General features: G+C 41.3%; 2 protein-coding genes across 4 annotated transcripts in view; one reads left to right on the top strand and one right to left on the bottom strand.

Annotated features, from left to right (window-relative positions):
* Positions 1–8,656, top strand: part of ADAMTSL1 (ADAMTS like 1) — a 173,889-nt gene extending 165,233 nt beyond the window's left edge. The window contains exons 25-28 of one of the 3 annotated variants that reach the window (XM_069880687.1): positions 1,731–1,938; positions 4,449–4,558; positions 5,549–5,769; positions 7,845–8,656. In XM_069880687.1, the coding sequence (XP_069736788.1) occupies positions 1,731–1,938; positions 4,449–4,558; positions 5,549–5,769; positions 7,845–7,951 (646 nt within the window). In that variant the 3' untranslated portion in view covers positions 7,952–8,656. The remainder of the gene's footprint in view (positions 1–1,730; positions 1,939–4,448; positions 4,559–5,548; positions 5,770–7,844) is intronic. The other 2 variants (XM_069880686.1, XM_069880688.1) reach the window with 2 other exon arrangements.
* Positions 8,657–18,459: 9,803 nt separating this feature from the next.
* The window catches only part of SAXO1 (stabilizer of axonemal microtubules 1), a 30,412-nt gene continuing 22,211 nt past the window's right edge, over positions 18,460–26,660 (bottom strand). The window contains exons 3-4 of the mRNA XM_069880693.1: positions 23,553–23,755; positions 18,460–19,549 (exon numbers count right to left, since the gene is read on the bottom strand). Of these exons, the coding sequence (XP_069736794.1) occupies positions 18,606–19,549; positions 23,553–23,755 (1,147 nt within the window). The 3' untranslated portion in view covers positions 18,460–18,605. The remainder of the gene's footprint in view (positions 19,550–23,552; positions 23,756–26,660) is intronic.

Genomic DNA, 26,660 nt, shown 5'->3' with positions numbered 1-26,660 from the left:
TCCAGGCTGATAAACCCTCAACTCTCTCAGCCTGCCCTCATAGGGAAGGTGCTCCAGCCCTCTGATCATCTTTGTGGCCCTCCTCTGGACCTGTTCCAACAATTCTGTATCCTTCTTATGGTGGGGGTTGCAGAACTGGACATAGTACTCCAAGTATGGTCTCACAAGAGTGGAGTAGAGAGACAGAATCACCTTCCTCAACCTGCTGGCCATGCTACTTTTGATGTAGCCCAGGATAAGGTTGGCCTTGTGGGCTATAAGCATACAGTGCTGGCTCATATCGCACTTCACACCAGTCAGCACCCCCAAGTCCTTCTCTGCAGGTCTGCTCTCAATCACATGATCCCCTATCCTATACTGAAACCTGCTGACTGCCAAGGTGTAGGACCTCGCTCTTGGCCATGTTGAACCTCATGAAGTTCACACAGCCCCACTTCTCCAGCTTGTCCAGGTCCTTCTGGATGACATCCTGTCCTTCTGATGGGACAATTGCATCACTCAGCCTGGTGTCATCTGCCAACTTGCTGAGGGTGCACTTGATCTCACAGTCTGTATCATCGATGAAAATATAAACAGCACGGGTCCCAGTACAGTCCCCTGAGGGACATCACTTGCCATGGATCTCCATCTGGACATTGAGGCATTGACCACTACTCTTTGGATGCAACTGTCCAAGTCCTTATACACTGAACAGTCCACTTATTAGATCCATCTCTCTCCTATATAGAGAAGGATGTTGTGGGGGACCACATCAAAAGCTTTACAGAAGTCCAGATAGATTACATTCATTGCTTTTCCCATGTCCACTGATGCAGTCACCCCAGCATAGAAAGCCACTAGGTTGATCAGGCAGGACTTGCCCTTGGTGAACCCATGCTGGCTGTCTCCAATCACTTCCATGTGCTTTAGTATAGCTTCTAGAAAGATCTACTCCATGATCTCCCCAGGCATGGAGGTAAGGCTGACAGGTCAGTATGTATTTTGCATCTGGGAAGGAGTTTGGACCTGAACTATTGCTTTCTGCTGTTACAGGCTTTTTACTAGTTAGCCTGGATTTTTTTAAAACCCACCACATAGGGGTTCGGAGGCTCAGGCTTAGCTGGCAAATGCTGGTCTGAGCTCAAGAGGAAAGTCCCTAGATTGACTGCAATGGCCCCATCCCTGAGCAACCTTCAAACTTTCTGGATTACCCCAGCTGTCAGGGGCTTAACAGAGCAGCAGACACCAACAGGACCCAGCAGGCTTTTTGGCTATTATGTCTGTAGCAAGTTCAAAGTGACCTGTGAGTTACTCCAGCAACTTCACAGAGATAGTTTTCCCTACTGAGGAATGTAAATGGGCAAGTCATTGCTAGCATTGTGACTGTAGCCTGGAACCAAGACCTCCATGGCATTGCAGAGTAAGAGCAGCTATGGCCAACTCCTGTTCCTGGGCTAGAAATATTTACTAACCCTTTAAAAACAACCTTAAGGGCTAGAAAAAAGATATCTGGGCCCAAAAGGCCTTAAGAAGGATAATTTAATGAAAAATGTGCTTTTTTCTCAGCTTTCATCCTCTGAGCAATTTTCACTGTTTACTGTGGGAGGCGGAGGCATTCAGTACCTATCAGGATTGCACCCTAAGTGGACCAACACATTGTTGCCTTTCTTTGGTCCCACACATAAAGACCTGTTGGCATCAGAGGTCCTGCAAATGGTGGAAGGCCTGTCCTCTTTGTTTTTCTCTCACAGATGGATGGTAACGTCGTGGTCTCCTTGCACACGGAGTTGCGGTGGAGGCATCCAGATGCGACGAGTGACTTGTCAGTGCCTGACAGCAAAAGGCAACTCTGTCCCAATGTCGACTGAGGCATGTGCCCAGATGTCCAAGCGCCCAGTGGATACACAGAACTGTAACAGGCAGCCCTGCGTTGAGTGGGTGTCCTCCTCCTGGGGCCAGGTAAAGGACAAGCCAGCAGTCCAAGGATGGCCTTATAGTGTGGGCTAGATAAAAATGACTAAAAATGGGAGGAGTGATCGTACACACTGGTATTTTTACATTATGGTTTGCAGGCTTTTGAGGATGCAACTAATTTGCTCAGCTCATTTAACTCCATGTTTTATGTACTACATGCTTGGATTTCTGTAGCTTCCCACAATCCCTAGAAGTGTTGCGTGTGAACAGGACTTTTAGTGCAGAACCTTGCATCACCTCCAATTGGAAGGTTTGCAGCTCTTCTTTATAGTGGCAGGTGACACATTTGGGAAATAGAGTTCTCCAGTTCTTAATTCCCCTTAAATTCACCCAGTAAATGTGTTTCGGTTTTGACAGGCAGGATTCAGAACTAGTGACCAATACATTTGGCACAGGGGGTTGTACAATACCCTAGTTTTACCAAGTTGCTGATGTTGCCTAAGAATGCCAAGAAGTGGGAGTTTTCTTGATTTGCTTCATGGCAAAAAGAAAAATAGAGGGCTAAAAAGCATTTTCAGACCACTTCATGCTGTTTTGCAGATCTTCAAATTGTCTCCTTCCATCTTCATACGATGATCAGATGTTAAAAAGCTTCATTCCATAAATACCATAAAAATGCAAGCATTTAGCCTTAAATTGCTGTATTGTGGCAATCTGCAGAAGAGTTTTGTCTTTGTCTCTCTGTGAGCTATGAGGTTCCCTGAAAAGACACTTGTTAATATGTAGTCAATTATAACTCAGAACTAGTTATTACTATATGCCTTCATTCCTTTTCTCTCCAGTCCAGCATGACTGAGCCATATGTGAAGGCTGATGAGTCCACTAGGGATAGTCTAGACTTTGGGGTAGAAACCCACAGTTTTTAGACCAGAGTTCTCCTGAGTGGTGACTCACGCAGTAGTATGGCATTCCAGGGTGAATGGGAGACAGGGTTAAAACCACAGAAACAATTTTGCTAGAGGTTAAAGATGGCTATCAATACTAGTTTATCATAACTTCTGGTCATGGGAAAAATGAGTCTGACAAAACCAAAGTAGTCAGACATCTAATTGAAATTGTAAGTCAGGTAAAGGGATCGGAGTGAGACTTTTTACCATGCCAGAAGAGGCTAAGGAAATAGTTACCCAGAGTAATAACTGCTAGTCTTGATATACTGAGCTATCATGAAATACTTTACCTCCCTTTCTAATTAGCACGTGGTAAGTTAGTTTGAAAACTGTGGTAAATATTATCTTATTGAATTAGAGGCAAGAGTGATATGATAGTTTGTTCTAAATAACTACATTCGTTCTGTATTTGCTTAGAGTAATAGTCACAATACATTGTGCTGCACCAGGTTTTCTACAGTTTTTTACAATGCCGGTAGGAAAAAGTGTCTTCGGCTACTAGAACTTGTTATTGTTCACTACTTGAAAGAACTTCATTTAACTCTTGCTTCTGTATTTTGGAAACATATGAAAGATGTCTGAGTTACTGTATTGCATTTATGAATAACACCTGGTATTATCCTTTTATATATATACTCCAACAAATGACGTTTCTATCTACCTTGCTCAAAAAGGGGGTTCAGTGGGAGCAACTGGAAGCCTGGCAGTTACTGCTTCTATCTCTCAGTTGTCAGGGAGGGAAGAAATAGCAGCAGGAAGGAAGTATTACGTGTGGAGTGCATGGTAGTGTGAAATAGGTGCCCCTAATGATAGGAGGGGTGGAGGAGTCAGAGGGATCAATCAACAGCCCTCCCCTGGCAATAATTCCTCACTTACACAAAGGTGTCTTTCTTCAAGCCTTAATCGGTTTTTGAATGTAATTTCCAGATACTTAGAAAAATAAACTGTTTCCTTAGAGTTCACATAATTTTGAAAGAGCTCAAATACATACTTCTTACCTGTAGTTAATTAGGATTTAATGGAAGGAGAGGATTGGAAGAGTTAAACAGTAAGCATGTGATTGATAAACTTGAATGGTTTAGGATAACTTAAGTATTGGAGCAGGATTGTAGATCTGCTGTGTTCATCATGCTTGCTGCTTTTGTTTATTATCTTGCCATGCTTTTAAACTATTAAATGGTGTGGAATATGTTCTTGGTTCAATGTGTTCTTGATTATTAACTATTTTCCCATAAATTGTGGTAGCACAAGCTGTAAGCTGCACAGTAAAAGGAATGTCTTGAGATTTCCTGTATGGATCATAGATTCTTGGCTAATAACAAAAGAGCATTTTATTTGTGCTAACAGATGTATTCAAGATTGAACTATTGAAGAGAAGAGGTAATGTATCTACAGAGCAGATATAGAAATGCATTTTTAATGCTGCTAGAGGAGAGTGAGGTAGGAAATGACTGCACACTCACCTTCGGAGTGTGCAGAGCTTCAAGAAGTGCTTGAAAGCTCAACAGTCACTGCACGGCAGCATACACTTTATTTCACCATCAATCTTATAAAAGGGGAATATATCCTGCCTTTTACCTCCCTTAAGTGACTTTTCTGTGATCACAGTGTAACGGGCCTTGCATTGGACCACGACTGGCTGTACAGCACAGACAGATATTTTGCCAGACCAAAGATGGGACTTCTGTGTCATCTGATCAATGCAGTGCCTTACCAAGGTAGGACAGGAAACTCTTATGTCTGAAACCAGTACCCTTTGCAGAGATGTTGAATGGACTAATGACTTAACTGACAACTTTTGAGTTTCCCTCATGTAAAAAAGGGGTGATACTGCAACCCATATTTGGTCCATGGGACAAATCTCACCAGGCTTATGCCCAGGCTTCACTATTTGTTCCTGTGAGACCCAGAAAAAAACACTAGTTGGCCTGTCACTGTGAAGTCTTCTAGGCATGCCACATACTGACTGAAAGGACATTGTATCTCTTCTTAAATTGCCAGTTTCCTTCTCAGAGCACAAGCTATAACTGGGGGAAAAAGAGGCTCCAAATTTTTTAGTTTCCTGCAGGTGAAGTCCACTTTCAATGTTGTAGAGGTATCTGTACTTTACATGAGATTTAAGTATGTAAATCTTGCCTGATCATGTCTGGAGATTAATATAATTGGCCCTTCGGCTCCCTGTCATCTGTTTTTATCATCTGTGTCACAAATAGGTGAGAACCAAGCATGCCTATGCATCTTCTCTGAGACTGCACTGAAAGGAAAAGGAGGGTTTCAGAGAATGGATTTTTCTCCCACTGATTGTAAAGCCATAAAAAACTTAAAAAGCCATGCTGTGTCTTACGGGTTGCCACTTCATTCATTGCATCTTTTCAGTGGACCTCTTGTTTGACACGTCATGGAGAGGACATTCTGGCCAAATCCTCAAATACTTCAAATGGTCTTTTAGCTCCAGTAGTACTATACCAGTGTGTGCTTGCTGAGGGTCTGGTCCTTGAGTACGACTGCAAATTGTCTCTGCCTTTCACTGCACTGGAGTGAAACAGCTTGCACCTGTTGAAAAGCTGACCTGTACAGTGCTCTGAGCAAATTACATTTGGGATATGCAAGTCTTGCTGTCCTCAGAGCTTGCATGACACCTGGAGCAGCATGTGCTTGCTCCCTGGGCAGCATGGTGATGGGTCACCCCTCTCTCCCTCCTGCCACAGGCCATTGAGCACCCAGAACTGCTGGACTGACATCTGCAGCGTGCACTGGAGGGTCAGCCTGTGGACTGTCTGCACAGCTACATGTGGAAACTACGGCTTCCAGTCCCGGCGCGTGGACTGCGTGCACGTCCACACCAACAAGCCTGTGCTGGAGCATCACTGCTCCTGGAGGCCACGGCCAGCAAACTGGCAGCGCTGCAACATCACGCCCTGTGAAAATGGTACTTTGCTGAAAGGAGTAGAGGCAGTGTGGTGTGGGTAGAGGAAAGGAGGAAGACCCATCTCTCAGAAATGCAGCATTGGACCTTGTAGCTGGGCATCCTGGGGAACTTTCAGTTGGAACATGTACAAAATACAGTGTCCAAAGCTCAGCACCCCGGTGGGAAATGTGGTCTTTCAGCGATGGTGTTGGTGCTGGGATTGTGTCCCCTTGCTAATAACATATGAAATAATTGATGCAGTCTTAATTTGCCATTAATGATACAGACAGAAAGAAAAACACAAATTACAACAGACTGCTGGCTGTAGGTGAAATACAGGAAGTCTAAATCCAGTGGAGTGGTTAATGATGAGTATTCCTGGAGTGGAGGCTGCTTGCTTTCAGGTCACAAGCAACTAACTGGGCCTGCCAAAGGACCAGAAAAGTTACAAATATTTGAGAAGAAAAAAGAAAAAAAAAAGATAATGTACACTTTGGGAACACCAGGCAGCAAAAGTATAAATCACTATCTTTTCCTTTGTCTCACCAGCCACTTCCAGTGCTGGGCAGATGCCATGCTCCAGCATGCAAGCCCTTTGCTATGCAGAAGATGCAAAACAGCAGCAGAACCCACACTCCCTCTCAGTAGAGGCAAACAGACTCTGTAGGTCCAAACCCGTAAGCGGAGTGTAGGGTTCCCTAATGGAAATGGAATGGTTGAGGAAGCTTACAGGTACCAAGTGAGACCTTTGCTGTTGCTCCAGTCTCTTCTTGCATATAGAAGTGTCCCACATCTAGACAAAAATGGAGTTATTTGCCACAGACATTACTGGAGAAGGCTGTATGACTGCCCTGTGATGATTCTCCTTTGTAGCCTTAGCAGTGAAAGGCAGAGTCCCTCCAGCAACGATACGCCCAAGACCTTGCAGGGTTACTGGATGGTTTTCCAGTCTGGAATTTAAAAGGAGGAACCTGCAGGCCTCAAAAACTGGCCAAATGATACCATGATATAAGTCCATGGGGAGTTCAAAACTGTCTTAACATCTTGACCCTGGGTTGTCAAAAAATGTGAAAAACGTGAAAAACACAACACAACAGCAGGTCCAGGGAGGTTATTCTCCCTCTGTACTCGGCACTGGTGAGACCGCACCTCGAACACTGCGTTCAGTTCTGGGCCTCTCACCACAAGAAGGATGTTGAGGCTCTAGAGCGAGTCCAGAGAAGAGCAACAAAGCTGGTGAAGGGGCTGGAGAACAAGTCTTACGAGGAGCGGCTGAGAGAGCTGGGGTTGTTTAGCCTGGAGAAGAGGAGGCTGAGGGGAGACCTCATTGCTCTCTACAACTACCTGAAAGGAGGTTGTAGAGAGGAGGGTGCTGGCCTCTTCTCCCAAGTGAGAGGGGCCAGGACAAGAGGAAATGGCCTCAAGCTCTGCCAGGGGAGATTTAGGCTGAACATTAGGAAAAAATTCTTCACAGAAAGTGTGATTGGGCACTGGAACAGGCTGCTCAGGGAGGTGGTTGAGTCACCTTCCCTGGAGGTGTTTAAGGCATGGGTGGACAAGGTGCTGAGGGGCATGGTTTAGTGTTTGATAGGAATGGTTGGACTCAATGATCCTGTGGGTCTCTTCCAACCTGGTTATTCTATGACTCTATGATTCTATGATAGTCAGCTGTGGTGACATGTCCACACACTGTCTCTTCAAATGGAAAAGACTGGTCAAAGTGCCTTTGAGCTACTCTGTTGAAATTCTTTATTAACTGTTACTAAAGTTTTATTTACTACTTCATTGTTGATTTAATATCTGGTGTGAAACTCCTAGAATATACTGGTAGATGACGATATGACAGTGTTGGAGCAGACTCAGAAGCCATCTCCCTAGGCTCTGAAAGCAAAGACTGCTCACCATGTTCTTCTTTGGGCCTTTCGCATCTTGAAGTCCCTGCTTTTTGCAGGGACTTTACTCGTGCTCATAGTGAGACCTCCCAACACAAGACTGTCTTGATCTCCCTCTAATCCACCCCAGGAAATGTTCTCAGGTAAGAAATCCTTCTGTCATCGCTTCATCACTGTTTCTCCATTTTGTGTCTCCTTTGGCAGTGGAGTGCAGAGACACCACAAGGTACTGTGAGAAAGTGAAGCAGCTCAAACTTTGCCAGCTTGCCCAGTTCAAGTCACGCTGCTGTGGGACTTGTGGAAAGGCTTGAAGACAAAAGCAGTGAAAATGGAGGAACAAGGGGATCCAAGCCTTTTCTTCACTAAGGCAAGGACTTTTACAGAAAATTCAGATGGGATGGAATTCTTTTTTTTTTCATTTTATTTATTTATTTCCCTTAAAAAATTGTTATAAAGGGACTCGACAAGTTTCCCTTCTACGAGTCTGGGAGACAGAATGCAGCAAAACATGGTCATGAGGGTAGACCATGAAGAGTCAGTGAGTCCAACACCAATAGCAGTGGACCTGAGAGGAGTGGGGAAGCCCCACATGCTTGCCTGGAGATACACCAACAGACAGATAGGGAAGTACCCAGATCAGGGTAAAAACCAAGCATCACATTGGACCACCACAATATGAAACAAATAATCAAACAGATTGACGTGTGATGGGGTACTGGAGAAAAAAACACAAAAACAGGGCAAACTAAACATTCAGCTCTGCAGTTTACCGATACTTCATCTATCTTAGACTACTTTGAGAATATAAGCGTATGATTTTGCTTTATAAACTTATTTGTTAGATCCAACATTGGTTCCATTTTTTCTTTCTAAACCTCTCTCTCCTTCTTACACCATGCCTTGATATTATTTCAGTGGGAGATGATTGTGATCTTTCAGGGTCTGGTGTCTGGGAAGTGGAACAATGGTGTGTAATGTGAGTCTAAAACACTCTTGAAAATGTTCCCAGGTTGCATTTATGAGGGGAAATTGGGGATAGGACAACTGCCTATATGGACGACAATAATGTTAATTAATAATAATGTTAATTATTGTCCAGGAGAAGGAGAGAAAGTATGATCTGCCACTGACAGATTGTAGTACAAACCTGCAAATGCTGTCCTGTAGAAAATACAGGCAGGAAAGATAGAAATTGTTCGTGGTAACATGAGAAATTGTTTGTTTGCATTCTGCATCCTATTAACACATTTGGAGAAGAGTACCAGATCCCAGAGTTCAGGTGCTTTGAGACCTAGGGTTTTGGAAAGGAACTTGAGAAAGTGGGTTTTTCTATCCTGCTAACATGAAATTTCTGTCTTGTGGCAGCCAAGACTTTTGGTCAAGTAGTAGAAAAGTGCTATATTCTAATTTCTTATTATTCCTACACAGCTGGAACAGAATGGATTCAACATCAGTCTCCAAGGGCTAGTGCAAATAATTTGTAACAAACTTGCTCCTCTCCAGCAGCCTTCCACAGTAAAACACATGCTATATAGCAGCACATTTTTAAGCCCATGTATAACACCCTGAAGATACCGCCAAAATAGTGAGGGTCAAACATCACTGACATAATATGACTTTATTCATGTTACTCTGTCTGCCGGTCTTTGCCCCGGGCCGTCTGCAGTGGTTGGTCATCCAGTGAAGTGCTTCATCGTTTTAGTTCCTGGGCACTCTCTGCTGTGCCCAGTATAGGGCCCTAAGATTAGAGGAAATCTTAAAATATGGGGGTTGAGCATCATGAAACTTTAAAGGAGAGTTGTATGGATCTGAGGCTTTGGTTCAGACCTACTGTTAATTAAAGGAATGGCTGTGGCTCTTCTGAGGCTCATGTCTAAGAGTACATTAATGAAATGCTATTCAAGACTGCTGTGTTACAGCTTCCATGACACATGGATTTTTCAGCAAAACTGTGAGTCCACTTTTGAGGTCGGTGCCAGGCTCATGATATTAAACTATCTCAAGCTGGGCTACTTCAAAACACATCTGGCAGTGAATGCTCTTAATACAACGAATGGGTCTTCAAGAAATAGTGTTGCTAAGCATCAGTGTAACTTTTTATTTAAAAAAAAGAAGAATGTCTTTCTATGTATGTAAATGTATATCTTTTCTGTATATTTATTAGGATTTCTTGTACAAAAAGTGCAATATTAATAATTGTACATTATTTTGTTCAGATAAAGCTTTTTTCAAAAATCTCCCTAGAATTTTGTTCCACTAAAATCGACAGTAATAGTGTATTTCTCTTAATTTTAATAGCATTTGCATTTATTTGGGGATCTGCTTCACTGTGCACAGAGTGCTTTATAAACTATGACATGAGGGAAGGATGATGTTTTTAATTTGTGAAATGGTAATTATGCATGGAATGAAGGACAATTTCTTAATAACAGTAACAGTAATGATGATGACAATGTGATGGATATTTCTAGTATATAGTTAACAAAAAACAGCATTGGGAAGTATTTTCGTTTGTTTAATAGCAGAATATATTCAGATGATCGTATGTTGAATACTAGCTATGAAGCTGTGCGTAGGATAAACACAAAGGATAAGATCTGGAGGGGCCACTGTGTTGTCTCTGTGCAGTGTGGATTTAATTTCACATGTCTGTCCTCTAAATTGTGACTAGGCAGCATCTCAGTTAAGATAAGATTACTGGATACTTTATGAAAAGATGTTTTCCTTCTCTAAAAAGAAAACAAAACAGCAAATTTGTATTTATATAACTTTTTGTACAAGTTATGAAGGTTACTTATTTATCTACTGCTGTCTGATTTTGTTTATTAATCTTAAAAACAAAAGCCAAACTAAACACCAAATCTGTTGGAGTACTCTGTCCTTGTTCTGTATTATGATAACAGCACGCACCAGTTACACAAAGTACAGATGATCTACCTGCCTGGGGTAAAAAGGGTGTCTGAACTCATTTTTACATGTCTCCAGCCATTAAGCTTCTGCACCCTGTTTTGGACATTTGTTTTAATTCTTTATTTGCCTTGTTTTATTCTTTTTTCCTCATGTCTTGCCTCTATTGCTTTTGCAGAAGTATAAAGCCATCACTGCTGGTCCTAGGATCATGGAACATACACTCCTTTTTTTTCCCTATGCAGCAATGTTTAAGGATGTCTTATGACTTTTGTCAGCAACCTCTAGTGTGAAACTACTCCCTTTACTTCAGCCTTTCCTTATAGGTTGCTGCTGCCTTCAGTAATCAAGCTTGCAACTCCTTGAAGCCTCAAGGTTATTGAAAGAGGAAATCCCAATAATGATCAGAATTGAGGTGAGGGTGAAGGAAAAAAAATAAAAGCATTTTCTCTTAACAAAGACAAAATCAAGTTTTGAAAACTAAGCTGGTTCTTCTGCTGCTTTTGTCCAACAAGTGGTAAAATGTCTCTTTTAAAAGGGAACAATGATTTCGCCCTGCTTTACTGAGAGTTTCCCTAGTGTGATGTTCCTGGATACAATTTTTAGATACCTACTCTATAGGTAAATAATACCTCACACATTATGTAAACACACACAGAGATGTAAGCTAGAGACCAGACCTAAGATTTCTAAGCAATGATACTGAAGACAGTGGGAATTCAGTCATCCATTTTGAGTAAAACAAGCATAGAAGCTGGTGTTGATGTAAAATGAACAGCAGGCCAGCTTAGATTCTCAAGAGAATAATTATTCTTTTTTTATGCATATGGTTCTAGTTACTAGTCAAGTCAGAAAGCCTTCAAAACATTTGTGGTAAGATTTCAGTCTTGTTTTCCCTACTATTTTTCCTCAAAGAAGAAAAACAGCTCTGCAACAAGCAGAAAAATGCAGTACTGAAAGGTTCCCCACAGGTGAACTACTCCGGCCCCCTACTACATGGCAAGGTAAGTGCAGCTAAACTAGTCCAGACTATATGTCTACATATGCGCTCTTAAAACCATAGAAGCCATAGGCAGATTTTTCCAAAGTAACCTCTAGCTGGAAATTTTTTCCTACTGTCTGTCCATAGTCCTATGGACTGCAATTGAAGGTTTGTTTGTTTGTTTTATAAGGTCTGATCCTTTTTGTAAGTTATCAAACAAAAAGCAAACAATCACCTTATTATCTGTTTGGAGTCCAAACACTGATTCATAAATATATTGGTTATTCTATATCGGCATAAATTGACACCTCTATTGTAGAAAAAGGCAAACCAAGTGCTTACTCTCTTGCAGATTTTCAGGACCACAGAAGTCCTTGTAAGTTTTTAATGGCAGCTGTCATCAAGTCACTGACCATTTCAGCTAGTAATTGAATGATTGGAGTTAAGTCATTAATTCAATTATCTAATATTTAACACATAAGCTTTCAGACTCTTTTGAATGTCAGATTTTCTCACAGACTACGAGTGTACACAGATGGGAAGCTCAGAACTGCTGATGCTAACTATGGTTCTGCATATTATCTGCAGACTAGTTTGGTAATTGTTGATTTAACCATTTCCTTCATCCTCTTGTTTAAAGGTTTATGTGTATTTATCAATAATGTTAGTGTATGAACTGTGACACTCAGTTTTATTGTGGAAACTAAACCAAAGAAGATGGCAAATACTTAAATTCACAAAATAATGAGGGAAGAGAAAATCAGACATCCTTTTTCTATTGGTCTCACACATTTCTCATATTAAAAGCATATTGGTTAACCATCATTTTCATCTACATTGCTTTTTATCATCTCTACCCATCTCTTCTCCAGTCAATCAGAATCAAATCTAAAACTTGATCATATACATAGTAATTTTAATCAAATTTTTATGTGAAGTTTTCACTAAACCATTTCAGTAATGTGCAGTTCAACATACTGTTAGTCCATATTTATAAAGTGATAAGCCATTTCTCAGCACTTCCTTTTCTGTTTGCAGTACTTGTAAATACCTCATTTCTAAAGGCCAAATTCCTCTGTGCAGCATGTTGATGAAGCTACTGCAGCATCACCACTAAGCTCACACAACAGAAGCAACCCTGGTGCCACAAAATGCTTATCCTTCACCAGAAGCAGCATTCTTTTCTTACAAGGTGCCTCTGTGCTTGCCCAGATACACAGATTTCCCATTTACCTGGAAGACCAGACATTTGGCTAAATCCCTGGGTCTATAGGAGGCCTGCAGCACGGTAGGCAGGACTGCACTATTTGTGGCCCCAGCTGAACAAAGCCTGGGCAGGAGAGGCTGTTAGTCAAAATTCTGTGAGCCAAAACAATGAACAACGGCTTGTTTGAGTTGCAGTTCTCTATCCTTCTTGCTAACACACTGCTTACCTCTTAGGAGAGGGAAAAAGCAGGAAAAACAATGGTTACAGTTATCACAGTTCAATAATACAGTTACAGTAACTATAATATATAATAATATAGTTACAGTTACACAAACAATACAGTTATCCACATGTTCTTAGAGTGACATATATGGGTACGTGGACATGGGAAACCACTCCCACCTTCCACCCTTTTTAATACTGTAAAGTAGACTGCTGCTTCATTTACGAACTCCCTAGGGTCAGTGGCAAGCACGATAATAAAACCTGAGCCAGAAAGATCACGCTAGACAGGCTATGAACTGCTCTCATAGGCTATGAAGCTCTCCGGGTGAGGAAACGGGATGGAAGTGCTTAGTGGTTGGGCTGAGAAGTAATTTTATTTGGGCTGCCTGGAGAATTCGCCCCACCCTTTTCAACATGCTGCCTTTTAAAACGTGCATAAAGTATTGTTTTAAATAAAGAGTCCATGAAGTTGGTGAATGCTTGTTAAAACACTTCACCTACTGAAATACTGATGGAGTCAGTTTTCAACTAATAGCGTACAATCTGATGATTTTCTTACGGAAAAAGAAAACTCTTACTGTTATCAGCATACATACAAATCACAGCAAATCAAGTCCAGCTATGCAGGCAGGATCCCACCACACTTTTCTTTTTCAGTAGAGAGTAAAGCAGAGCAGAAGTCTGCTTGCCCAGCAAAGCAGCACTCTCAAGCCCACGTGAAGGTGCTCAGCAATGCCACGAGTCCTCTTGCCTGTGTAAGGACAGTTTTCTGCACTAGCAGAGCACAGTGCTAGTGAGATCATGGAAAGATGGCCAAACATGCCATTGCCTCTTTAAGAATTACCCTATTCCTTCCCAGCTGAATGCAGCCTAAAACATCTGTGGAACAAACATGCAACCAGATGGGAGAATTGAAAATCAGGTTGTCCAAAAGCAATATTTCCTCAGAACATCAAGAAGAGAGGCACAAATCCTCAAACTGCTGTTTCCAATGTAGAAAAGAGGAAGAGTCACAGAATCATAGAATGGTTTGGGTTGGAAGGAACCTTAAAGATCATAAGGTTCCAATGTCCTTGCCATGGGCAGGGACACCTCCCACTACATCAGTTTGCCCAAAACCTCATCCAACCTGGCCTTGAACATCTCCAGGGTGTTCTGTGGACAACCTATTCCAGTGCCTCTGAGAGAGGCACTAGTATAGCAGTGAGAAGAAGGATGTGTAACAGGACCAGCCAAAAGCAAACTCTGCTCAGGAAATTCATTATGCAAGTTTCCCATCCTAGTGAACACAGATGGCAGTTGTCTGCCCAAATGTCTCTTTCCAACATAGAATCATAGAATCACCAGGTTGGAAAAGACCCATTGGATCATCGAGTCCAACCATTCCTGTTTAATGGTAAATTTGCCCTTTTATGGCAATTGGCCAGGTTTGCCCTTTTATGGTCAATTTGCCCTTATATGATAAATTTTCCCTTTTATGGTAATTGTCCAAGTTTGCCCTAATATGATAAATTTGCTCGTTTTATAGAAATTGGCCAAGTTTGCCCTTCTTTGGTCAATTTGGCCTTTTATGGTAAATTTGCTTTTTATGGTAAATTTTCCCTTTTATGACAATTGTCCAAGATTGCCCTTAAATGGTCAATTTGCTCTTTTATGGAAATTCACCAGGTTCACCCTTATATGGTCAATATTCCAGTCTATGATCAATTTACACTTTTATGGCAATGTGCCAAGTTTGCCCTTATATCGTCAATTTTACCTTTTATGGTAGATTTACCCTTTAATGCTCAATTTGCCCTTTTATAGCAATTGTCCAAGATTGCCTCTATGTGGTCAATGTGCCCTTATGTGGTCAATTTGCCCCTTTTATGGCAACTGGCCACATTTGTCCTTTTATGGTCAGTTTGCCCTTTTATGGCAATTGGCCAAGTTTACCCTTATATGGTCAATTTGCCCTTGTACGGTCAATTTACCGTTTTATGGTCCATTTTCACTTATATGATAAATTTGCCCTTTTATGACAATTGTCCAAGATTGCCCTTAAATGGTCAATTTGCTCTTTTATGGAAATTCACCAAGTTTGCCCTTATATGGTCAATGTTCCCTTATATGATCAATTTGCTCTTTTATGGCAATTCGCCAAGTTTGCTCTTATATCGTCAATTTTCCCTTTTATGGTAAATTTAACATGGTTCTCTCTGGGAGATCCCTTTTTTGCCTTGCAAGGAAATGCCTTGCTTTTTAGTACATCAAGTTCTGCTCTCAAATAAAATGTCCAGGACCAATATTGCATCCTCAGTCCTTGCTGAAGCATACCACTTATCTTTCAGCACTTTCTTCATAGCTCTGAAACACATAAGGTGCTTACATTTTGTTCTCTCTAGCAATCTATAGCATTGGGTGCATTTTAGAGTTTGTACTGGTAAAGTTTTCATAAATTTTCTGCCTGTTCTTATTTCTAGACCATAAATATATAACAGTGATTTTTTTTTTTGACCTCTCACTTATTGCCACTGCAAGTCTTCTCCAGATGGAATTACTGTCTTCTGCAGATGTGAGGCACTGGGGGCTGCAGTCCTTGCAGGCACAGTTGGTTGAAAGGCTAATATCATGCAAGCCGAAACTGAACAGATTAGTTATCTCCCCCATTATTCCTTTCTACTGCAGTGCAGCCCATCTTTGTCTTCTGTGTTAAAACATCTCAGTTCTCCCCAAATCACAGTTTTTTCATATGCTGGTTTCCTAATGACACTGCCCATTTTAATTAAAATTAAACTGCAGGCTGGAAAGATGTTGCTTTACTTCAACTGTGTGACAAAATAAAATGAAGATTGCTGTCTGTGCAGGATGCTAGGAGGAGCAGAAATTCAGCCTTGTCCATGTGGTGGACAGGTTGACCTTGTGATAAGCAATCCACTTGGGAGAAGAAGAGGAGGCTGACAGTGACAGAGCTAAACAAACACTTTCTCCTAGGGAGGTCAGTCAGCGCACAAAGGATCTACTTCAGGGCAATACTGACGGAGACCAGCTCACAGGGACGTCTTAGAGAGGCTAGACGGACTACTGCTCTGGTGGCAAGTAGCAATTCTTTATTCCTCAACCAGAGTTTTTATACTCTCCTGGGAGAGCTTGTCAGTTTCTACCAAGCTTGAGTGCGCTGTTTACATTACCGCTATTCTTACCGTGAGAATACAAGTTCTGCAAGTTCTACAAGTGAGGGACTACGTGTCTGTTCAAGGATTCACACATTCTTCTGTTTGTGCTGGTCTTATCTTAGACCTGCAGGTGTTCTTGAAATATATTTAACTCGGGCCCTGGAATGATGAGAAACTAAGCATGTTGCCAAGAGCCCTGATAGTCCACATCCTCCCTGTCAGGAGGAGCAGCTTTGTTGTTGGCATGATACTCTGTTCCTGACCCTTTCAGGCCAGACAGAATATTGCTCTCCAGGCTCTTGGCTTTCATTATTCTGTCTTTGACCCTTTCAGGCCCCCAGAATGTTTAATAGTTCTCCTCACAATACCAGTTTAGGAGGCATTGAACAACTTGCTTGAGAAGACTGGGATGCACTTCCACAGCAGTTCTAGCCAGGCCAAATCTGGGGTAGCTGAGCCACATAGTTCTTTCTGCACTGACCTCCTGCGCCTAAGTTGATAATTGCACTTGATAATTGTACAACCATGTGGTCTACTGGTTCAGGAACTTAAAATATATGGATCTTAACCTTACTTAAAGTCTGATTTGACTTCAGCCATGTCAGTCTCCTGAACCAGTGCATCATGGATTCAGACCGAGCTAATGCTATCAGAAAGACAATGGGGAAAATATGCAGCTGCAAGCAGGGAGAAAGGTGAAAACACAGCACCCCAAGCTTTAAGCAGTTTCATTTTCTTTGGAACCACATCTTCGGTCATACAAGTGAACTCACTTTGTTCCTTGCTGTATATAGGTTTTAATAAGTTTTTTACATGTTTAAGTACAAGTCAGGAAAAAAATCCAAACCTGTGAAGATATTGGAATTAAACCAATCACATCTGCTTGATGCCACTGGGAGCTGGTCCACTCTCTGGAAAATCAGAAGTCCTGTTCTTAATGTTAAAAATCCAGCAATTACTAATGCTAAGTAGCATATTGCATTGCTATCCATTTTGGTAACATTAACTTCCACCCAGCAAAACAAACCCACAAACCTGAAATAAACATAAATTTACACACTAGACCCTCTGTGTTCTGCATTCACTGCTAGTCTCATGTCAGAGAGTTGAAAGAACACTTGGGGAGCTTCCCTGCCTAACAGAGCAATCTCTTACACAGTCCCAAGCCTCTGCTATTTCTTTCATATAAACTCTGTTTCTGAATTGGCAGAATTAGAGGCTGATAATTAAAATCAGGAAAAAAAGTGATTAGAAATATAGGGAAGAAAATATTTTCCTGTCAAAGCTCAGCATTAAAAACAAGAAGGTTCAAGAAGGCTGGTAAGAAAGCAGGAGCTGAAAAAAAACCCAAACATAGTCTACTACAGGTAAATGAATATTTTACAGATTCCTGAATTTGTGAAGGCTGTGTGGGTTCATCAGTGACTAGATAGTCTGACAATTATCATGGAACCAAAGAATGGTTTGTGTTGGAAGACCTTAAGGAGCATTCAATTCCAAACCCCTGCCATGGGCAGGGACACCTCTTACCACATCAGGCCACCCAAGGTCCCTCCCTACCTGGCCTTGAATACTATAGTCTGTAAAGGTTTTCCTAGTTGTTCCTGCTGCCAGCACATCATTTTTCATTGAACTAGAGCATATGTTTAGAAAAGGCCTCTAGACTGATACAAGTACTTCAGTTGATGCAGAACTGCTTTGCCTCTACAGTGATTGTTCCAGTGGATTCCCAGCCTCAGGGTTAAGCATTCACATTTCCAGATGGAATATGCTTGGCTTTGGCTTGCAAGCACTTGTAGAAGACTTATATCTCAATGAGTTTCAAAGTTTTTCTAAAGTTTTAAAACACATTTTTATAGAAAACTGTCTTCTACTTCCTCTTTAAATGCAGCCACGTTGATGGTGAAACACAAGCCTTTCCTCCAGCATGCAACAGCTCTATCTAGCACCTGAGCTAAATACTGGGGAAACGGTTCAAGCTGACGGCAGTAATATAGAGGAGGATTTAGGAAAACAAAATGTGTTTAAGGAGCCAGTAAGCTTCATAGTGCTAATGTAATACAGATAGGCCTACAGAAAAGCACCTTAGACACAGAAATGAACAATTCTCCTCTGGAACTTAATATTGGCCTTATCCAAATGATAAATGATTCAACCCTTTAGCATGTCTGGTGCCGTCTCTGCATCCTGCAGCAAGTGCTTTTACTGAAAACCTTCCCTTGCAAGCTGTCAGCCTAGAGTGGCATCTTAGGCAATCTCACATCTTATAGTCGTCTTTTATCTGGATGTTATGTTTTTCATTTGTGCAAATGATCTAGAAGAAGCCAGTGACTGGGAACAAAGTTTATTTTAGGAGGTCTCCAAATATTTAATCAAGTTACTGGTTTGAAAGAAGTTTACAAACAAAATCAAGCTGTCATTTGTAGCTCAATGAGGCCCTACTCTTTAAATCTATTTCCAACAATGTTGCATTACACTTTCATATTCCTTCAGTCTCCACACGCACTCTTGGAAGCAGGGCGATAGAAATGGTGACCATCGGCATCAGTTCCCTCAAAGACGAAACCAGGTGGGTTTTTGTAAGAGGCCAGGCATCTGACGAAACCCTTTGGTGTGTAGCTGTTAGCATAGGTGGTTTCAGCATCTAGCATAACACGGTGTTTGGGGCCAGACCAGACAGGTTTGTAGTTCTTTGTAACTGTAAGCGGATGAGGGACATAATGGGCCTGAAAGGTAGTCAAGAAATCCATTGGTTCTGCTGGGCAAGTCAGCTGTGGAGCATGAGTAATTGGTTCCGGTCTCTTGCACAGCCAGGGCTTATAGTCTTCCTTCATTATAGAAGAGCTATTGAATGCCCCAGTATTTTTTTTAAGCTGGGGCAAAGACCTACACATCTTAGCTGGCTTGCCATTTCGGTACTTGTAATCTACCTGAGTAGTGGTGCAAAGGTCCATTTTCTCCAGAGGAGGATGATATACATCAGTTTTTTTGATGAATACAGGATGTTGTGACCAAGCTTGATATTTTTCCTGAAACTCGGTTGTAGAGGAAAAAGGAAGATCATGGAGAATCTTCACCCTGTGTGGTTTTGCCAGCTTTGCTGGCTCACCAGCCATCCCCTTGTAAGAAGTGTTGTAGGTAGTGAAGCCTTCAAATGGCTCTTCAGTGGCCTTGTGTTTCTCGTGTTGACGGACATAACGTTTCTCCAGAGGATGTGGCACGTAATTCACTCTATAATTGGTTACATTCTCAAATGGAACCTTGCTTTTCTGGACTAGATTCAGAGGCTTGCAGCTTTCAGTGGCAACTGGTCCCCTGTAGACATAGTCATCTTGGACAGTGGTTCTGTAGTCAAACTTCTCTTCTGATGGGCGAAACCTGCCATCTGGTCTGATTGGCTTTGTCTTTGGATTATCCCATTGCACATAGTCAACTGAAATATAAGAGGAATCCTATTTAAGTGCTCAACTGAAGTTCTTTGGTGAGTTTAGGCATATGCCATATTATCTTTTGAATATTACATTTTCTACTGTAATAAATGTTGAAGTTGCAATGATTGACGTATTTTATTAAAAGGGCTGCTCTAGAATACATTATACAGCAGTGCACTAACCTCTGGAAATGTTTAGCATCTACACAGAAAATTGAATGAAAATACTTTGGTACACACACATTCCTACAGAGATCATGAAATACATTGTAGGAAGATTAAATTACATTCTCAGTCTTGCAGAGGCATTTTCTGCAGCTGACTGAGTGGGTGCTCAGTTAACCAGAAATGGTGGAAGTGCAGTGTCATGGCACTGTGTTCAACCCCATTCCTGCAGCTGTGTTGTGGCTGGCTCAGAGCACAGGCAGAATATGCCCATGTCCACCAAAGGCTGTTCAGGTGTCTCACACAGTATCTCTGGGGCAAGGAGAACCAAATGTCTACCATTCCATTGTAAAAGCCAGGTTGCAGAGCTACCCTTCCTCTTTATGCCTCCTCATTGTGGGATGATTTGATTTCTCAGCTGCACAGACATGATGCTGTTTGCTGAGTTCAGGGTTTTGCAGCTCATTTTGGTGATGGCAAGCTGTGCTGTGTGGCACCTCTTTGGCTCTTGGCTTTGCTCTCTGTGGTACTCCAGCTGTCAGCACGAGCAGGAACTGAGATGGAGCTTGTAACTGTCTCCAATTATTTCTTATTAGAAAAAAATGTGCTGGAATTTGCAGACCTAGCCTACACTGGTCTAAAGCATTGAATCATATTGCAAAGATGGTCCCTACTATTTTCTGTCTGAATTCATGACTAAGAAAACAATTCAGGTAGCACTTTAGAGACATTCATATCTTCTTTCCTTGGCAGGATACTGGAAAAAATACAAGGTAATGAGGCTTAAAAGGTTTGCACCCATTCATACTAGTAATATATTGTAAAGCTGCCTAACTATATGACCAATGCTGCAGCCACCAGACCATAGTTTTTCTCTTCCTCATAATCTTGTACAACTTCCTCTAGAGAGCATTATAGTTACTGGTAGGAAGTTTAAATGAAATGGTCTTGGAGCTAACCCAAGAATTTTTTCTTTTCATTTTCCCTCCTTTTAAACCACATTGAGAGTCATGAGGCAAATAAGCTTCCAGCTGACTGTGCACAGGAAGGAAATCTGGATTTCAAAGTACTAGGGAGTAAATGATGCACTTAGGTATCAGGATATTTGAACTCTCCAGTCCAAACAGAGTTATTCCTTTTGAATGGTTGTGGCTATTGTACTGCACAAACATAATTACACAAGGGACGTGTCCATTACAGCATGAAGCTGACCAAAGGAAAAAGTAACTTTTTGCCCCAATTAGGTGTCCATTTAAAGACCTTCTGGTTTAAATTGAATTGCTCTGCCCTGGCACAAGAGAGGAAGGAGCGTCCACAGGCACACAGTGAGCACCCTGGCCTTTGATTGCAGAGCTGCCCTCATGCCACTGATTAGTGTAGTCAGCTGAGAACATGTTCTTGCCTGTGTGTACCAGCACAGACATTCATTTTCCAGTGTTGGTGCCACTGAAGCCCAGGCCACAAGCCTTGCTGCTGTTTAAATGCCCCAGGTGTTCCTCTTTCACCAGGGAAATTAATGTCCTGGCGCCACTGCACTGGTGGGATGTTGACCTTTGTGCCCATGCCTAGGGTATGTAATTTTTCTGGAGAGATGGTCCATCGGGGTGAATCACAAATATATATGGACACTTGTCGTTACAGGGGATGTATTCTACTATAAAAGTGTTTAAAAATTATTCAGCCCATCTCTATGCAAGGGCTTATTCGGAGATCTGACATTATAGATACCAACCAAGAGTTACCAAAAAACTTTTAACCCTCTGCTGAAGAATATCTGCATTTTGGATGTAACAACTGTTTTTGCAAAATATTAAAAACATTACAAGCAAGTCCATCTGTCTTCAATTAAAAAAATTAACAAGCTCTACACATTTTGAGACTCAGGCATTACAAATTTATCTTACTTCAAATAAGCCAGTGGTGCCACTATTCCTTCCAAGTATGTTATAATTTTATTTTAACTCTAATTCTTCTCCCACAAGTATTAATAGTTCCCTATGTAGCACAATCTTGAAAACATTAGGGGGCACAGGGAAGGAATGGAGGATACAAACCATATGTTACTGGAGAGTTAGGCACTTCTCATTATAACCAAGCAAGAGAAAACTAAAATTAGATTATGTACCTGCAGGTCGATAGAAACAGCTAGGCGTGTAGCTTGGAGGAGATAAGAATTTTGAAAACTGCAAGTTCATCTGACACTAACTGTGATATGCAATAGAATCTTCTTTGGGATGTGGTGTGTTTAATGTGAAAGAGTATGACATTACATAAGAAAAGTTAATTTAATACCAATGCAGCATTGGGTTATATGCTGCTTTACTATTTGAAGTATTTTAATTAATTGAATAACATGTTTCACACTCGAGTAGTGATCAGTAAAACCTATTAATGTTTAGAGAGCATCACAGTGAAAACGTGCGGGTTTTGTGAACCCAGGCTTTTAAAAGGGAATTAATTCAGTATGCAACTTGATCTTTGAGGGTATTTGGATGAAGACTTCCATTTGCTGTGTTTGGAAAAATATTGCAAATTATAACCAAATGTGGCCATGATACATTTCATTGGAGCTCTGGTGTAACAGTTAAGGTGCTGACCTAACCACTGATAAAAGAAGTACACATATGGTTCAGATACAGAGAAGTTAAGGATATCTAAATACAGGAGGAAAGATGCTCTGTTTGCACAAAGCAGCCTTTTTATTATTGGCACTGAAGCTATACCAATGAACACCCTCTGCTGTAATTGCCTATGCCAAACGAAGTGTTTAAAATTGGGTAAGTGTGGCTATTTTGAAGCTGTGGGTCATAGTCTTCATGACTCAAGTCATTCTAAATGGACAGTATTTCCTGAGTGCTTAATGTAAAAATTCCAGTTTATGCTATTGCAGACATGCAGCTGCACTAAAGAGTGACTTTCATTTACTTCACCTGGGTAAGCTTAACATTGCATTCACATATCTTTTATTTCCTTACATCCTTTATCACTCTGAGTTTTAAGAAAAAAAAGATTTCTGTACTTTATTATATATATCTATCAATTCCAGCACAAATCATAATCTTTTATATTTGCACAGAATAATAAAAAAAAAATTACAAATAAAATAGCTTAAAATAATGTGCCTCTGATTTTCTACTATGACTTGCTACTGAAACCAGCACAGTTACTGTAACTGTGGAAATGGAATTTTTCTCCCAGTGCATACAAAAAAGAATTCATGCTGGTGTGGAGAAAAGAGCAAAGCCCCGCAAAGTCAAACTGCCTACATCAAGTTATTGCTACTGAGAAACAAGGCCATAGTTAGGTGTACAGTTCACCTCTTTTAACTTGAGTAGAGCTTGAGTGCTTTGGATGTTTGTATGGAACCTATGCGTGTCTGTAATTCCCCTATATGTCTCTTGTACATACATAGCTTAACTCTGCACAAAAAAAAAAAAAAAAAACAGTCCCAGGCTTCATGATCTGTTCAGTACTATCAAATTATCAAATTCTACATATTTCAGATGTGTGTGTGAATCACTCAATGTGTGGACTAGCCCTGCGTTATGCCAAGAGTATGTTCGGTATGTCCTGGGCCCACTTGCAGGATTTTACCTGATCATCCCTGCTTCTACCTAGGATACCTGTAGGCCTGCCAGAAATGCAAGGGAGGTGAACTCAGAGAGATCTCAATGCTACCACTAATGAGAGGCCCTATTCCCAGTGATTCATGTCTGTGTGGTTTCTGCAAAGCTTGTTGACACATGAAGGCAGAAGTAATAACAACTGCACACCGTTTTGATTTGTCTTCTTAAAAAATGAACTACTGCTGAAGTCCTAAAGAAACTGTAAGGGTGCATACCTTTGTAAGTGGTTCTTGTATCCATCCTGGTATTGGGGATGTGTCTTGTCACACGTGGGACACATGGAGGTACTCGAGAAATAGGGTAGGATTTATAATCTTGTTTATAAGTGGAGGTCAAATCCATAATCTCATTACTCTTGACGAACTTTGCAGGTGGTTTAAGTTTCCGTGGCAACACTTCATGAGCTATGTAATCTTTCCTGTGGAGAATAACTTCATTATGTCTTTTGTCTTACAGAAAAAATTATCTTTCTTTTTCTGGACACATAATGAAATAAATTCTTCCCCTTACCTTCACACTCTTAAGAAATTCTGGATAGGTTACAAGCAGTAATGAAACACAAAAGCCTTTCACATTTGGAAGCCTGGACTCTGAAAAAGGAACTGGGGTAGCTCTGGACAACCTCAGGCAGGCTGGGTTCCCCCTTCTCTTCACTCAGCAAGGCTAATGACCTCACACACAGCTATCTCTGTTCTACAGTGGAGTAACACTAAAAGATATAACTCCTTTAAAAAGCCCAGTAACTATAGCAGAGTATTTAGTACGTATGGGAAACATGAGAAAGGCAACAGTGTCCTTTCTGGACAACATACTTCTCAGCAGTTCAGCCCAGGGTGGGTAGATAACAACAATAGACTTTTTCAGCAGAACACTAGATGAGAAAAGTAACTTCTTCGCGGTCAGACAGTCAGTTTTTTTCTCAGGTCACACTGAGAGCTATTTCAACATACTGGGCTAGCGTTACTCAACTCCAACAAAATGTTACAGAAACAAGATGGAGAAGAGAACAACATCGCCATCTGACATTCACTAACCTGAACCTATTTCACTGCCCACATCCTTCAGTACAGGGCAGTGAGTTGTCTGCCCAGCACCAGTGAATTCAATCTTTGATGTCAGAGTACTTTGCCACACGTATGCAGATATATTTACACCGTTGGCAGGCAGCCAGGAGAAATGGTTAGTACAGGATCTATTCTAATATTAATACTGTGCTTTGCATCTGCAGTGATGCTAGGCTGGCAACAGCCCAAGTCTGAATATACTGTATTAGTTATGTGTTTCAGTAAACAAGCAAGGTTCTCAAAATTCTGCATGGAGCAGAAGGGACGAGAATTCATACTGCTAAGTATTAGGTATTGGGGTAAAAACTGAAATGTGGAAGTAAGACAGAAAACCCAAGAGCATCAAGCAGTAGCTGCTTATGTAGCTGTCACACATACTATAGCCCTTGGCATACTTTTCTCAGCAATTTAAAGGACAAAGTGTTTTTAAGAGGGGCCAAGAAAATACAAGCAGGAATACAACAATCGTGCAGTATTCTCAATAGGAAGGAGGGCTTAGTAGCAGAGAGGATCTTTCCCAAGCCATTCACAGTATGCTGCACAATTCCATGTTTGAAATAGCCAATCCTGAGTCAGAGATAAGTAATAGATCACAGGCAGGGAATTCTTCACCAGCATGATGAAAGGTTTTCTGGCAGTATGAGTACCTTTTCTCATCCTAACTGTTGCGATACTATAGAAACTGCAGTAATGATAACAAAAGAGGCGTTGATCTGCTGATAAATCAATGGCAACCTGCACTCAAGATGCCATGGAAGATGGTACTGCCTGCAACTCCCAGAGTTTATCAAGCTGGATTGCTTTTGCAGTACGACACCTTACTCTCAGTGAAGTGTTATTAGAGAAGACTGGTAACAAGTCAGCATTTGCTGGCCTCACAGTCCCTGCAGTTATTCTAATACATTCCATCAATTCATTCTTTCTCATGCCCAGCTACACAGAACCAAAGCTTTTAGCAGCCCTCTAATAGATGTTGTCACTTTTCCACTAGGCCTTGATACTTTCATTCTGAATGTATATTCTTAGCAGTGTTGTCCAGAGGACAGCAAGATTTGCTGTACGATGGTCAACTGTTCAGGCTCTGTTTTTTCTCTTCTTACAAAGTTAGGCAAGTTGTACTTATCTGGAGTGCATGCTCTGAAGAAGCAAATATAAGTACTTTCTGTGCTTTTTTACTAGTCCTCTTTTCAGAAGTTGTACAAAATGCCAAGACTAACAATGTACTATGGGAATGACTAGCCTTGTGTGAGCAAGGATAGTTTTGCTGATTGAATGGGCAGTTTCTAAGGACTCCTTGACAGACCCTATGTGGTGGCTGCCCCTCCTCACTTGTCTTCAGAGGACACCTATGAGTTGAGTTATAGGCAGACACAAAGATGTCTAGCAGCTTCATCTCATGTTAGAGACGGAAAGCATATATAGAAGAGAAGTCTGTTCTTTGACACCCTCTGATCCTTTTGATTATTACTGAAAATTCTCACATAGACAGAGGCATCCCAAATGTGAGTAAGCTGGGCATTTCATACTTCAACAATCACATTTGTTATCTAAATTGACAACTCTTAAAAAGGCATAGGTGGGGGAAGAAGGTGGTCGACCTTCCATGTCAGGATGAGGATGTATGGGTGGTGTTAGCTGTTAAGATTTTTATTAACCGCCATTGGCACCTCCTAGATCTGATTCAGTTCAGCAGAGGCAAGCCTAATGTTACTCATGACTGTGCCTATGATGACAAAGGAAGTAAACATCAAAGTCAGGCAACAGTCACTGTTTGAGGAAGGGGAAGCTCTCAGATTAATATTAAAGGATCAGATTCCATATTTTTTCTTATGTTTCTTCTGTGGACAAGTGCTCAGCACATTACTGTACCAGCAGCATGGAAGAGCCTCAGAAATTACTTCTGTCTGGGAAATGGGCACAGTCAATGTGCAGGGACTTCTATCAAGCATCAACACTAAGAAACAACACAGCTGAGAAGCAGAAACGGCCCAGCAATCCACAAAAACTGCCTTGAGGAAAACACCCACACCCTCTTTCAAATCATCAAACTCTACTGTATTCACATCTCCTTGGAAACCAATCACTCACATTACAGTGTACGAAGTGTTGGAAAAAAACACAGAACTAAAGAAAGATACTCTGCAAATATCATGCATAGTTTCCCAGACAACATTTCTGCTGGTTCTCCAGAAACCTTTCCAAAACAGAAAGTGAGCAAAAGCCAAGACTATGACTGGTATTTCTATAGCACTTGTATTC

Source organism: Phaenicophaeus curvirostris, chromosome Z (assembly GCF_032191515.1).
Source record: "Phaenicophaeus curvirostris isolate KB17595 chromosome Z, BPBGC_Pcur_1.0, whole genome shotgun sequence".
In the NCBI taxonomy this organism is placed as follows: domain Eukaryota; kingdom Metazoa; phylum Chordata; class Aves; order Cuculiformes; family Cuculidae; genus Phaenicophaeus; species Phaenicophaeus curvirostris.
Note: the sequence above shows the minus strand (reverse complement) of the source record. Positions and strands in the feature narration are given on the sequence as shown.